The 15,188-nt window shown below is 32.6% G+C and overlaps 1 protein-coding gene across 17 annotated transcripts in view; it reads right to left on the reverse strand.

Annotated features, from left to right (window-relative positions):
- Nucleotides 1-477: 477 nt before the first annotated feature.
- The window catches only part of ZNF644 (zinc finger protein 644), a 96,658-nt gene continuing 81,947 nt past the window's right edge, over nucleotides 478-15,188 (reverse strand). For 13 of the 17 annotated variants that reach the window (XM_036026401.1, XM_036026398.1, XM_036026394.1 and 10 more), the window contains 2 exons: nucleotides 2,896-2,998; nucleotides 478-2,154 (listed from right to left, as the gene is read on the reverse strand). In XM_036026401.1, the coding sequence (XP_035882294.1) occupies nucleotides 1,962-2,154; nucleotides 2,896-2,998 (296 nt within the window). In that variant the 3' untranslated portion in view covers nucleotides 478-1,961. Of the gene's footprint in view, nucleotides 2,155-2,895; nucleotides 2,999-13,811; nucleotides 14,765-15,188 lie in introns of those variants that run through there. The other 4 variants (XM_036026403.1, XM_028511696.2, XM_036026402.1 and 1 more) reach the window with 2 other exon arrangements.

Raw genomic sequence — 15,188 nt, forward strand, 5'->3', positions numbered from 1 at the left:
CTTCCTACCAGAAATCTTAAAAACAAAACAAAACAAAAAAAACCTTCTGAATTCTACTTGCTAAGTAGTATGTCGTCCAGTTAAAAAAACAAAACCAAACCATACAACTGTCCATGAAACTTGCTCAAGAAGAGACAACTAGTATACAGAGATTTGGTATATTTTTTAGTCAAAGGTAATTTGATGTTTTAGTCTCATCTTTATAAAAAGTACACAATTTCTATTGGGCATTTTGAAAAATAAAAATAACTTACAAGTGCTCTTCCCTTATCTAGTACACCCCACGGATGAAGAGAGCCTTGAATGAACCATTTAGTCCAACTTCCTTATTTCATATATAAGGTATGTTAATGAAGTATTAATGAAGTAATCTGATAAGTATAGACAATTTAAATGAAATGAAATGCAACCTCAAGTGGACTATTTCCACCAGTGATAAAATTAAGAAATGCTTCACACTATACACATTATAATTTTCTTTAAGTCTTTTTTTTTTATTTAGAGATTTTTCTGGTAAGGAGATATACCATAGGAAAGCAATTTCACTGGCAGTGAGGTATGTATATACTCTACCAAAATACTCCTTGTTTTAATGTTTTTAACTTTATTTACATACAAAAAAGTATCAATGCATATCCTTGCTTCAACTATAGTATTAGTCATACTACATGAAATAAAATAAAATGGTGCTTGCATACAAAAACTGTTATTTGTAAAGGAATCTGATTTCAGATTAAATGAACTAATTTGTTTTTGGAAAAAGTGTAAAAGAATAATCACAATTTATCATGACCAAGACATCTGCACCATTTTTTCCATTCCTCACAGCACATTTATTTCAGCAATTCTGTTATGTCGGTTCTTAGCATAAGCATAGTGTTACACGATTTTCGTACATATAATCACATCCAAAACAAGTTCTAAAATTTAAATTGTAAACATTCTCATCATATGTAGAAATATTTCAATTGGTGTATTAAGTTTTGCTACTGATCAATTTGGAAGAGAATATAAATGAGAAAGCCTATTCTAAATTGTGTAGTTGTTTATTAATTACATTTCTACAATGTTAAATAAAGTAAGAGGCAAACCTGTCCTGTAAGCATGTCAGATTTTAGGTAAAACATTAAAAAGAAACAAATCTGTTAACAAAAGGATGCCTTGCAATAAAGAACATTAGATTTTTAAAATCTATTATGATACAAAATGTAAAGGGTAAATAGCATCTTTGTTGACAAAATAGGAGGTAGCATGGATGCACCACTTTATTGTCTGAGAAATGCAATTGGAGTAAAGAATATTTCCTTACCACAAATAATTTCCAGGACTATGTACATATTTCTTTTAGAAATACTTGTTTAAACAAATCTCCCTCCACTTTTTAGTATAAAAAAAACCTTTCAATGTGATTTAAAAAAAACACTTACACATCTAGATAGAATAGTACTCTGCCCTATTTGAGTGAACAGTCGCAATCTATGAAGTACATGATATTTAATGCCCTAAGTTGAGTAAATTTAGTTAGCGGTTCCAGGTATTATACAAAACACTAATTACATACAAACAAAATATAATATCTTATTTTTCAATGCAAGTCTTGTGGGAAATAAACAGAACCTTGATTCTGGTAACACTGCAGAAAACAAAATTTTCCAATAAGTCTGTCTTTCTCCATGTGCAACAGTTTATTAATGACTGCTTACATGTACTGATCTTTTACTGAGTGAATAGTTAACTGACAAAACCCAGTAAACCTTAAAACATCTCTTCCATCCTATAAAATATATAGACTACTTACTGTTTGAAGTACTCAGTTTTGTTCTGATGTCACTGTAATTCACTTTCCCCTGTTTTCCTGTTTTAGTATTTATAAATGGATAATTTAATGTGGCTTTAAAAAAAGACAAAGAATTTCAAATTTACATCCAATTCATATTTTCTATTTAAAAGGTTTCCTTGTTCTATGAAGCTGCTTCTGCCATTAGTAGAGAAAATGAAGTTTCTGTAATGGAGGCAGGCTTTTTAAATAGTGATGTGACTTCCACCATGCCAGCTCCAGTCCGTGGAAGATTAGCGTTTACGATGTGTCGTTGTAAGTGCTTAATCCAGTCTTCCTGAACAGACAATGGTCCACGAAAGACTAAGCCACAAAACCTGCAGGCAAAGTTGACGACAGTTGTCTTAATAGGACCAATTCCCTTTATTTAAAACCAATTCCCATAAAATCGTCAACAAAATTAAACTTGACAATATATTGGAGAGACTTCTTGACAATAGTTCCTAAATACATATAAAGCCAAAATGATTTAATGCAATATCAAAACTGCCTATTCATATATTTAATAGCTATAATAACTCCAGTAATATTTGTAGAAATGGGAACATGATTATTTGGTTAATATTAAATAAAAGGTTTTAACACCTACACTTAAAACAACTATATTTCCAAAATGTACCAGTCTTTTTAAAGGATCCTTACTTAATTCAGAATTCCTTAAACTGCCTGAGGGTGAATATGGAGGGAGGTGTGAATAATTTGGGTAGCTATACTTAAAAGTATATCTTCCTACTATGCAGAAACTAAATGTGTTCCCAATAAGTAGAAACTAATGACAATTTTTTTTAAAAAATCAAACAAAGCAAATAAAACAAAAAAGATACTTTTATAATTCACATAGACTCTTAGCCAATACAAAAAAGTTGATCCATCAGTTAATGAGGTACAGCATTTATGAACTAAGATTTTAAGCTTGTCTCCAAAAGTTCCTTCATAATTTAACTAAGGATATTGCACCTCCTGCCACAAATTAAAAGTCCCTAATAAAATAGCTAATATCTCTCAATGCAAAATCTGAAGAAATTAAGCAGATCTGGCGATAGAACAGACACACATACCTGCATCTGAGAATGTAAACCTCATCAGCACCATGAGGTAATGTTAGCATTTTCTTCTTGCTTCCAGATCTTGACCTTGATTTCTTTTGCTTACAATCTAAGGCTAAAAAAAGGGAAAAAGAGAAAGACTGAACATTTCTTATATATTCCAAAATATATATAAACACATACACAGACATACATGTATTTCTAGAGAGGTCAGACCATCTAAATCACGTTAGAAAAGTCCATATTAATTTGTATTCTCTAAAGCATGCACTGAATTGAAGCTGGTTCTCTTAGCAGTAGTAACATATCTATATACACTCCTCCTGTACTGCTTTTTCAAATAATGCTTTACCATACCAAACCAAGAAATATAACTAAATAACTTAAAATTACTGAACTGGTCAATTATTACAATAGTAATAGTAATCTTTTCTCTTAAGATCATATATACTTTAACATCTGGTTAAATCTTCCTTATTTCCAGGAAACTTATAACCTTTTAGTTAAGTTTGCACTTGATCACTACTCCATTAGGTAGATCTTACAAGTTTTAAAAACTTAGTAAAGAAACAACAATGTAATAAGAAGTTCAACAAAAGAACTTTATTTATAGCAATTCATTCGTAATTCTATAATAAAGAGCTCTTAAAATTATTATGATAGCCCTACACTGGAAAGGGCAAAAAAGTTCAATTTTCAGTTTTTTAAACTCAATCTATATGACATGTACAATCACGTATGTTTTATTTTCTGGAAAATAAATACAAATCCGGATTATTTCATGTAAGTTTACAAACAGATTGGGAATTTAATGTTAACTATTCTTTACATGTTTTCATTTTACATTTTCTTATGTAACTATTTAAAAAATGTAATTAAAAAGGAAAAACAAGATTTTATATTAAAGTAAATCAAAATTGTAGTGCTAATTATTTTTGAAATTTTTCTATTGCTTTTCCTTCAGTTATTTCACAAAACATAACTTAATAAAGAAAAAAGATATTTTTATAGGTAGGAACAGACAAGACATTTTGTTTGTCTCTAAATACAACTACACCATATCTCTGGACAAAGTAATGATACTATTACAGGGTGCTATTGGTCAATTAGCAGGAAGAGAAGGTAAGAGTTTTTAACTAGGGATTCAAGTGGGAGGAAAACATATGTAACAGAAGAGTTACACATATGGCTTTTCTTTGGTTAACCTGCCATGTGAAATCCCCTGGGAAAATTTTAGGTAAAAGAGAATGGAAACTGGCTATTCAATGATTCTGTGCAATGAGTTGCTCAAAGTCCAGATTCCAAAAGAACAGATGCTACAATTATAAAACCAGTAAACATACAAAGCCTTATAGTAGTCAAGTGGCCAGTACTAACGAAAATGTCATACAGAAAATTGAAAACCATGAGAAGTCTAAATCTCATTCAAGCCACTGGTTTTTGCTTCCTGTTACCTGCCTCTTTATAGGTAAAATCTAGGGTCCACGGTCGCTCTCTGTTTAACCTCAGAAGAAGAATCTCGTAAGTTAAGAACTACATACAGGGAGTAAACTAAATATTAAAGAATGGCTAATTCAAAGTTTCAACAAAAACCTGGAGTAGAAAAATCGTGTGAAGTTCTCATTACTTATGTCAGTCAAGAAAGAGCCTGGCACATAATAGGAACTCAACAAGTACCACACTTCCAAAGCAAAAAACAAAAACAAAAACAAACAAAACAAACAAAATAAAACAAAGGAATACCTGGTATTTTAACCTCTGACATTTACACTGCATACAAGTGAAAATTTGTTCTATCAATATGTAATATAAATTAACATTCATGTAGAATACCTGTGCATAATTTTTTAAATGAGTATGTTGCTAACATCACACTTCAATTCTGCACTAATCAGTCTAGCTTACGTGTAGAAAGTTCGTTCTTCACAACTAGTAGGAAGAGTGAGGTATTATGTACTTTGTAATCAACACTTTTTCCCTAGTTGCACTGGTGAGCAATGTCAAATTAAGTAAATTTTAAAGCAATTGATGCATTAGAAGTAAAGATTTTAGGACACTCAAAAGCTAGATGTCAGCTACCCTTTATAAATCCTTTTTATAAGGTAAACCACACACAATCCCTGTTTCTGTTAAATAGAACAGAGCAGGTATTTGGTATATCATGAGATTACAGGTAGAATCTTACTTTCATGAGCTTGCTGGTTGTCAAAATTGCCACTGTATTCAAATTCCCTTTAAAATGTAAATAAATTACTGTAGGATAGAAATAGAATACATTATAGCAATCCTTTAAAACATTGTCCACAGAATGCTAATGTTAGGTGTGTAAAACAAATTGAGGGAGAAGGGCAGAGGGAGATGAGGAAATATGCAAAAGAATGTCTTAACAGTTATAAAGTATTCACAGTACATTCAGATGCTGTGGTACTTTCAAAATGAACTGGACATGTTTACTCTGAAGTAAAAACATTTTTCGACTCTAACCAAGGAAAAAATAATTTTTCTGACTTTTGATGTTATGTGGACTCTAGAAATCCAGAATTTTAGGCTATTTTATGAATGATCAGCTCTAAATTTTAAATAAGCACGCCACAGATCTTATAGTAATTAATACTTGAAGGTATTATGACCTTGGAAAATGGGACAACTCTGCCAGCATATGATTATCTCCAGTATTCAGGATTCCATTTAAGTTTAGAGAACCACATACCTTAGGAATCCTTGGAAACTTATCTATAAAGTAAGGGTATTAAAAACCTGGGATCTCTGGTAATTACACACATATATTTCTCTTACTATTTCCATGATCATTTCCAAGTGTCTTAGCCCCTGAAATGTCACTTATTTAACTAGAATAAGACATGAATACATTTTACAAGAATAATTTTTTCTGATACCAATATCCAACCTTTACCCTTGCAATATTGCCTAAACAATTCAGAAAAATCTGTAAAAAAATGAGTAACATACCATTAATATGCACACAAAAGGGACAATGATATGGTATCCTCTACATGAAAAAGATGCTTCACACAAAATGTTCCATTAAATGAAAAGGATGATGTACAAACATATCCATTACACAAATGTTCTCATTTAACATGCTTTATTACATATGGAGAGAAAAGCAGTTTTATTCTGGACTATACCAGGAGTCACTAGAACATTTTTTAAAAAGACTATCACTAATACATTCAGTTTTAGTATTTGTGATAAAAATAGCCAAAGGTTTAACACAGTTGTATACACTGATAAACTGCCAAACAGATAACTTTGTACAAAGCCTTTATTTGCACTTGTTAGTGTATAAAACCAAAACATATATACACTTTTTCTGTACAAAGTACTTTAAATCTAACATTGTTTCTATACTTGAAATTTACAAAAAAAAACCTAGATTAGTTTTAAAATATCTTATTTTCTCGAGGATAACTGCTTCTTTAGAAAGGAACAAACCCAGTCACTCGAACATTCCCAAGGTTCCTTCCTATTCAGGGTGGCAGAAATGTTTAAGTGATTAGTTTTAATTAGGAGACTGTAAAAAAATATTGTAGTTATCTGGTTTATTAAGGATCTAAATTGTTACTGGGAATATTTTACATGTAGAGAAAATGAATTGAGCTATACAGTCATATACACAAAGTTTTAGAATATGCCTTTCAGTAAAATAGCTATTTTGATCAAACAGGAATGAGAAAGAAAAGTGACTTATGAGACCTCAAAAAACCCCACCATATTTCTATGCTACAAAATGCAACAACAACAACAACAACAACAACAACAACAACAACAACAACACATATGTGGTGTAAAGCACTAAACTGGACCGGTGAAAAGCAAAATTAATAAATAATACAATAAATTCAAAACTTTTTCTAAAATACTATTTAGTCTTATACATAGAAGAAAAAGAATTTACTTTGGGCTATAACATCATTAAATAAGTCCTCTTGCCCGTTCCACCTTTCTGCCCATTATATATAATTGTTCCAATAAATTTCATTTTCTTTTTAATTTACTACACAAATGACCTCAGAGAATGAGGATTTATTTCTTAAAAACATGTGGTAAAAAAGCTTATAATAACTACATTAACATTCACCACCAAATATTCTTGTTCACAATCATTCTCTCCTGACCATTTAGTTATAAGCCCCCATTTCATCTGTTCTGTTCTTAACAGATGGTTGGTATCTCTGGGGTGAAGCAGAACTTAATGGCCAAGTTTTTTATATCTCATATATATGTATGTATGTATATAAGTGATATATATATTATATTTACATATAAAGCAAATTTGTGTGTATCTCCAAAATAAGAGGCATGAAATGGCCTTACGAGAGGGAAGAAAATTTCTTCATCTAGGACTGTATAAGGTAGGCAGGTAATAGATGCTATGAATTCATTCAGGAAGAAAGTAGGGAGAAAAATGACATGAATAGGTAAGCCATCATTCCACTACCATTAAGAAGCTGGTGGTGGAGGTGATAGTGGCAGTGGTGAGGAGGAAAGAGGATGATGCATAAGCCCCAAGAGGTACACAGTGTGATGTGGATAAATAAACAAATCCAGTTGGTGCCATTAATTGTTCAAGGTTCATAAGCCCCAAACATGTAAAGACTGCAAATAGCATTTTCTTTCCCTCAGCCTCAACCAAAAAAGAAGCATGAATTTCAGTGGGGTGGGGGAGTTAACACAGGAATGGGGGAAAAGCCATTTGTTGAAAATGGAAATTCTTATTTCTTCAGTGTACACTTCTGTCCTTGCATAAGGTGCCTAAAAAGACAGTTCACGGGTGTACATCTCATTGGGTCATGCACTTCATTTAATGCCACACTGTCTCAATCCTGAAATTCTTAATAATTTTTTAACACAAGGAGCTATATTTTCACTTTGCACTGGACCTTGCAAATTATGTTGACAATTCTGGGTACTGAGTACCCACCACTCTAAATGAAAAAGGCAACTAGGCCTTAGTTCCACCTCTTCATCTCTTAACCCTTTAAAAAAAATCTACTAGCCCAGATGGGTTGCTGGTTTGATTCCTGGTCAGGGCACAAACCTGGGTTTCAGATTTAGTCCCTGGTCAGGGTACAAGAGGCAACCAATCAATGTTTTTCTCTCTGCTTCCTTTTCCCTCTCTCTAAAAATAAAGAAAATCTTAAAAAAAAAAAACCCCACAAAACCCATTAGGAACAATTATTAAATCCCACTCTCCTATACGCCATTAAAATTGGAAAAGACTTCCCTACTCCCAATACCAATTCTTTGCCTCTAGCCACACATTGCCATAATCAAACCAGTCATTATTCCCAAGGTGTATATGTAAAGCAGTTTAAGTGGTTTATTGTTATGAAAAGCAATGTTCCCTTCCAATCAAAATTATACACATATATGATAGATCCACAATTAGCAACCTCAGAAGTATATTTTTTGCCATTTTTCACCTTGATATTTCACTCCAAAAATTGGATATTTTTTCAGTACCCCAAGTTACTCTGATTTTTAGAGTCTACGTTATCAATAACTTAAAAAAAATTCATTAACCCTAGAATCACAGAGCAATAAGGTCAAAATTAATTAGATTCTGCATGGCTTAGCATTTACCTGGAATAAGATGAATATAAAATATTTGAAAAGCAGATTTCCTTTGCCTTAAGTCTGAGGTTTATGGCTGAACAATATTAGTCTAGAAGAGACAGGTAGCTTGAGTTTGCCCTATAAAGTAGGAGGTTGTATTAAGGGTAGCAACAGCTTTATATGTTTGGTTCAGAGAAAAAGTAAAACAAATGAAAGTAGCTTTTATTTAAACTTGGGTCTCCTTGGGAGAATAAAATGTACAATTCCATTTGTAGAAGCCTCTGTTAATTCAAAGTAGAAGGGATGACTAGTAAAAGAATATTCTGAGCAGGTATTTTCAAGATGTGAAGGGAAAAGTTAAACAAAGATGATACTTTATCACATGTTTTTATGCACAGAGAAATTGGAGACAGGCTAGTTTTCCCAGTTTGCTAAAAGCTAACAATACCCCACCTACAAGTTGCTTAACTGGTTAGGAGAGTAAATGAATCATTTCTGTGGTGACAAGTTAAGAAAAAATATTTAAAAATTTCCCTTGAGATTGGTTGCACTTGTGTGCTGTTTTATTAACCAAAATAGGTACTCGGACACTTTTCTAAGACACATCTAAAATTGGCATAAATATTAAAATACAAAATGACAAATCCACTTTAAATCACTATTGTGTATTAGCTAAACATAATCACACTCACTACCTTCTAAAATGCTTGATATTTCCAAAATGTAATTTCATATTTAGTAGGAATAACTAAATAATTGTTCAATTACAAAATTAGCTAAGACAGGAAAACACCTTACTTTAAAATTTCTGTTAAATTGTCTTTAATAAAATCACATTCAACTTTAAAATTTAGTTAGGGCTCACAATAATAGTAAATCTAAATGTCACATGGATCTGATTTTACTTTTTATAATTTTGAAGTACTTTAGACATTCCAGCCAAAATTCAATCTATAATCAAACATGGTGCTGACCAGGTATCTTCTGTCTGAGTTAACTTCTGCTAAGGCTACAATTAAATATATATTCTAAACACTGGATATACCAAGAATTAACCTCATTCCTCCAACTCCAGACACAACAAAGAAGTAATATAGCCTACTTTCCCACTTCTTAGATACATGAGGAACCACCCGTCTCTGCAAAGCTATCTTTGCTCTAATCTTCAAAAGGGAACTGTGTATTATTTTATTTGCATAACGTCACTTAAAGCAGAATTCTTAAGAGTTTAACTCTAGCCAGGAAAATACCTTGTTATTATAAGGCCTAAATATATCCTAATCCAGATTATAAATTGCACGTAAGCAATTAATGTTAGAACAGAAATCATTTTTAAAAAAGACTAGAAATCACAGGAAACACAACATACAACTGAGGATATAAAGGTATCAGACACATTAAAAATATCCAAACACATAAAAGTCCAGATTAAGTCAATTGTTAAAAAACAAAACAAACCAAGATATAAAAAGCAAAACTCAGAAAATTAGGAACAGATACAACAGGAATGCTAGGGGTCTAGTAGTTAAGACTTTCATGGAAAACAAGATGTTGGTCAAAAGACTGTCAATCAAACAGAACTCCTAAATTTTATAACCAATTACCAGTAAAAATAGGCATCATAAAGTATAAACATATGCCAGAATGGCAGAAAACTCTTAGGCTCCAAACTTACTGATTGAGTGTGATATTTGCTGTTACAGTGGAGAGTTGGGTGATGAGGTCTTCTTAGACAAGTGACAGCCACTGAGGTAATGAAGTCTACCCTTCTCTCACCAGACACCATGGAAGCTGATGCATTAACTGTACTGGTATAATCATCCTCCCAGTAACAAGGCTGAAAACTTTGAGCCATCTCTCACTTTACTCCTAGTCTTCTACCTCTAACTAATCTGCCAAATTCTGCTTACTTTTACTTCCATATTATCACCTGGACATCTATTATGGCCCCTTTATATTCCTATTGTCACTGTCCTAGTTCAGGACTCCTAAAATTACTTTACCTAACAATTCCTCCAACTCCCCACCAAATCCTTTACAAATTGTTTTTAAAAATTCTTTAAAGCAAATTCTTAAAAAAAGATCTTTTTTTAAGATTTTTAAAAAGATCTTTTTTTAAGATCTTTAAAAAGATCTTTTAGCCCTTCACAAAATTAATTCCAACACTCACAGATTAGCATTCTAGCAGTTTATGTCCTCTACCTGCCTACCTCTATTCTTTTATCTCTTACTTCCAAGTATTTTCAGTAAACTTCCCATATTGTCTCAAGTTGCTCCCTCCCACAGGTGTGCTCCTTACCTATCCCAGACCTCCGCTTCCTTTCCAATCAGCTACCCTTGAGGGTCCAAATCAAACGCCACTTCCAAAAGCCTTGCTGGGTTCTAGTCTAGCTGAAAGTACCTTCTTCCTCCCATTTTCCACAGTATTTCATGCACATGTCTCTAATGACATTTACAATTTGTCCTGTATTACAGTTATGTATCTATGTGTTTCTACTATATTGTAAGATCCCATTTATCTCTGCAGTACTTAGTACAATGCATAAACCACAGTAAGAGCTGAAGAAAACATTCTCATTGAATTAAGTGAATAAATCAGTCAGTCACTTTTTAGTAGAGTGGAAAATTAGCTCAATCCTTTCTGGCATAATAAAACAATTAGTACCCATAAGGTTGGCTCTAAATACTGCAATGCTTAAATTATATGCAGTCTACTGTTTCACAAGACAGAAATAATAACATTTTAGAAACATTACCATCAAAATGGTTATGAAAAAATCAAGTTTAACACTAGTCTTCCAGTACCTGGAAAATTTACTCAACTTGAATAATTCATTACCTTGCTAATCCTGAGTAAATAATACATTACTGTGCAGATGAATATATACAGATATATGCCTTAATGCAAAATCAGTACTACAGAGATAAGTTATAGCCAAAAAAAAGAGAGAGAAACCTATCTTTCATTGTATCAGGGATAGCTTTCTAAAATACAAGATTGACTATACCATTCCCATATTTTTTTTGTTTTCCCCCTTTATTTTAAAAAGTCCTTCAATGACTTCCTAAATTTTTTAGCATGCATTCAAAGCATCAACCCTACCTTTCTGACATCCCCATCTTCCCAAACACTTATAGCTGAATCTCCTGGTAACTCCAAATTTCATCCCTTCGTATTACACTATGTTCTTCTCTCTTCCTAAAACGACTCATCCTTTCAGTTCAGGGCCTAGCCAAACCATTATAAAGCTTTCTGTAACAGTACACTTGTCCTCATCCCTTTGGATCACGATTATGTTATGCAGCTGAAGTGCAAGGTTGTTACAGCCTCAGATATAATACAATAACTAAAACTTCTGTTGAATGAATGAAAATTTTGACCACTGGTTTTATTTTTCTCTCTCATTTTAAACATAATAAGAAACACACCAGCATGAACTAGTTTTTTTTCCTTTTTAGACTCTATTTTAAACAGTGAGACAAACACTACAGGCAAAAGGAAGGAAGGAAGGGAGAGAGAGAGGGAGGGAGGGAGGGAGGGAGACAATTTAAGTCCGAACTCTCCTAAGAAGGCCTAGACTAAAACACTTTGAACTCCTACATGTACATCAAATATACCATTTATCTGTATACTATCTTGTGCAGTTTTGTAATGTGACATTTTCTACATGTAGCCAACAATGTTTTGCTAAGTTCTTTGATGACAGGGGTAGATCTCAGACTTCTCATATATTCCCCATACAGCCTAGTCTGGGGGAATTATCAAGGTGTTTGATTGAACTAGAGGCTAGTTTGCTCACTTTGAGTTTAATCACAATAAAAACTTTCTACTTGTATTCTTGGGCTAAATGAATCATAAAAGCATGGAACTTCTTAAAAATGCAAAATTTTAATAATATTTTAAAGGACACCACAGAGACATTCATAGAAAGGACAAGTAATTTAATGCACCTTGAGAAGCTTTCACAATACTTTTTTTTCTCCTTTCCATCACAACAGAAAATGTTCCTATAGCACTTTCCATAATATAAGAATTACTTTTCTGGTGGCTTACACAGCCAACTCAGCACCTTGCACTGCATTACATGTTCACACGCACTTGTTGTTGCAGGCCACTATGACTAATTATGTCATTACAGCTGAAAATCAGCAAAAGATCCTATTAGGTGACATGCAGTCTATTATTCCTCATAAAAGTCAATGGTATGAAAAATAAAACATTGACTCTACTAAAAAATGAATGTAGATATAATACCTCAGTGGTACTATATTGACTAAAAGGCTATAGTATCAATGTTTTTAATTACATTTTTTCTCATTGAAAAGTCATTCTTTAATTATGTTGGTGAGTCTTTTGTTGGAGCATAACAACAATCATGCTTTGCTTCCAAAATGTTATCATGGAAGTGTCCTGAAAATAATGAAATAAAGCCTTTCCCCCAATTGTACTTGCATATAAAATAATTTTTTTACATTAATTTTAAGTAACTAGAAATTTCTAATTCACTTTAAATATCAAAAGATCAGCATTTGATTTAAAAATATGATATACAGATAAATTTAAATTCAATGAAGACAGAAAATCAATTTGCTGCCATAAAAGTGTTACAACTTCTAAAATATTACTGATTCTTGTCCTGGCTGGTGTGGTACAGTAGACTGAGTGCTGGCCTGTGAACCAAAAGGTCACTGGTTTAATTCCAGGTATGGGCACAGGCCAGGTCCCTAGCTGGGGGCCTTTGAGAGGCAGCAGATCCATGTATCTCTCCCACATGGATGTTTTTCTTTCTCTCTTCCTCCCTCCCTCCCCCTCTCTGAAAATAAGTAAATAAATAAATCTTTAAAACATTACTGGTTTTCACCTGTATCAGTTCCTAAAAGAGTCACTTAAGATGAATGTTTTCAGTCTGTGGGTAGTGACTTCTTTGTGGGTAGTAAATCAATTTACCGGTTCATGACCAGCATTAACTTTTAATGAGAAAGAAAAAAAAAAAAGAAAATAACTACAGTGCATCAGTCTATTCAGGTTAGTGAATGAGTAGGTGTATGACTAAGTTTGAATAAAGGGTCAAGTTGTAAAATGGTCAAGAAACCAACAAAAATGTTGAGCTCTGGGTGGTGTTGCTCAGTGGATTGAGTGCTGGACTGTGAACCAAAGGGTCACCGGTTACATTCCCAGTCAAGGCACACGCCTGGGTTGCGGGCCAGGTACGTAGTAGGAGGTGTTCAAGTGGCAACCACACATTGATGTTTCTCTCCTCTTTCTCTCCCTTCCCCTCTCTAAAAGTAAATCTTTTAAAAAAAATGTTGAACATAAATGTTATATTTCATTCTTTTTCAAGAGGTAACAGACTAGGCAAACATGCATTCACCTTACTGATATATTTCCTTTCACAAGATTCCCTCTATTCAGACTTTATTTCCCTTTCTTCACTTGTACTTTGGGCTCAAATTTCTTTTGGTTCCTGATTGCAGATTAGGTTGATAGAATACACTTTGCCTTAAATTTAAAATACTTTAGAACTTCTAATAACCAGGGTGACCATATATAATAATGTAATTGCATACACACATATATAAAATTATATATATATAAAATTAAATTATATATATAAAATTGTCCAATCCAGGACACTTATGAAAGAAGTACTATTATTTGCTTGGAAAAATAGGACTAATCCAGTGTGTAGAGTCATTCTGTTAATAATTTAGTAATAATACTGTATTCTTAATACTGCCAGTATATAAAAGATATCATTTAGTAAAATTATTTAACACAAAAAAGCCAATAGTTAAAAGGTCCAAAAACATTTAATATGAACTACATGAAAGTTATTTGCAATGAAAATAAAATGTTCTTACTAGACTGTATAAGGAATTAACCAGGAACCAATTTGTATGAGCATGTAAAACATTAATCTATACAGAACAAAACCCAAAAAAGAAGTTTATAATGTAGTTTATATTAACTGGAATAAATTCTTGAATAAGAAGTATGCCTTGAATTTACAATATAGAATATAAAGCAAACCCTTTGGTACCCTTTAGTCTCTTTAGGCAAAAATCCATTTAAAAAGGAAAACAGCTTCTTAAATAATTATTCACAATGAAGACACATGGAAATTATTAAACAATTTGTTTGAACCTACCCAATGGATGATAAAACTGTGTCAGTTCTGGGCAAAATTTTAATGTGTGAAGTTTATTCTTTTTTTGACAAATTAACTTTGTCCCAAGAGTGGCTACCTCGTCCATCTCTTCAATTCCAAAGCTTTCCTACTTTCTTCATCATTTCCTTTTACTAAAATTAGGAAGAATGTTACATTTTAATTTATTTTTGTGACCACATAAGTTAGTTTTGATGTTACACAGTTCTGGCATTTCTAGTATCTTTTAACTAGATAGATAAACAAACAAACAAACAAATAAAATAAAGCTTTCTTAGGGTTCTTGATTCCCAGTTCTGTGTTCCTTTCCACTTCATTTCTTGGGCCCTTCCCTATCTCAGTTTTAGGGCTCATGAATGATAACCTTCAAAAGATATGCAAGGCCTATATTTAGAAACATTTTTTTCCTGTGGATGAGTAAATTAAGTGCATGTTTCTGGGGTGGGCCCTTTTAGCTTTTATAAAATTCTCAAAGGGGTCAATGACTCCCCCCCCCAAAATTGAGAACCATGACATCATGTGTGTTTGAGTCATCAGCAAATAACTATTTGAGGAAAC

This window comes from Phyllostomus discolor, chromosome 5, assembly GCF_004126475.2.
Source record: "Phyllostomus discolor isolate MPI-MPIP mPhyDis1 chromosome 5, mPhyDis1.pri.v3, whole genome shotgun sequence".
Lineage (NCBI taxonomy): Eukaryota > Metazoa > Chordata > Mammalia > Chiroptera > Phyllostomidae > Phyllostomus > Phyllostomus discolor.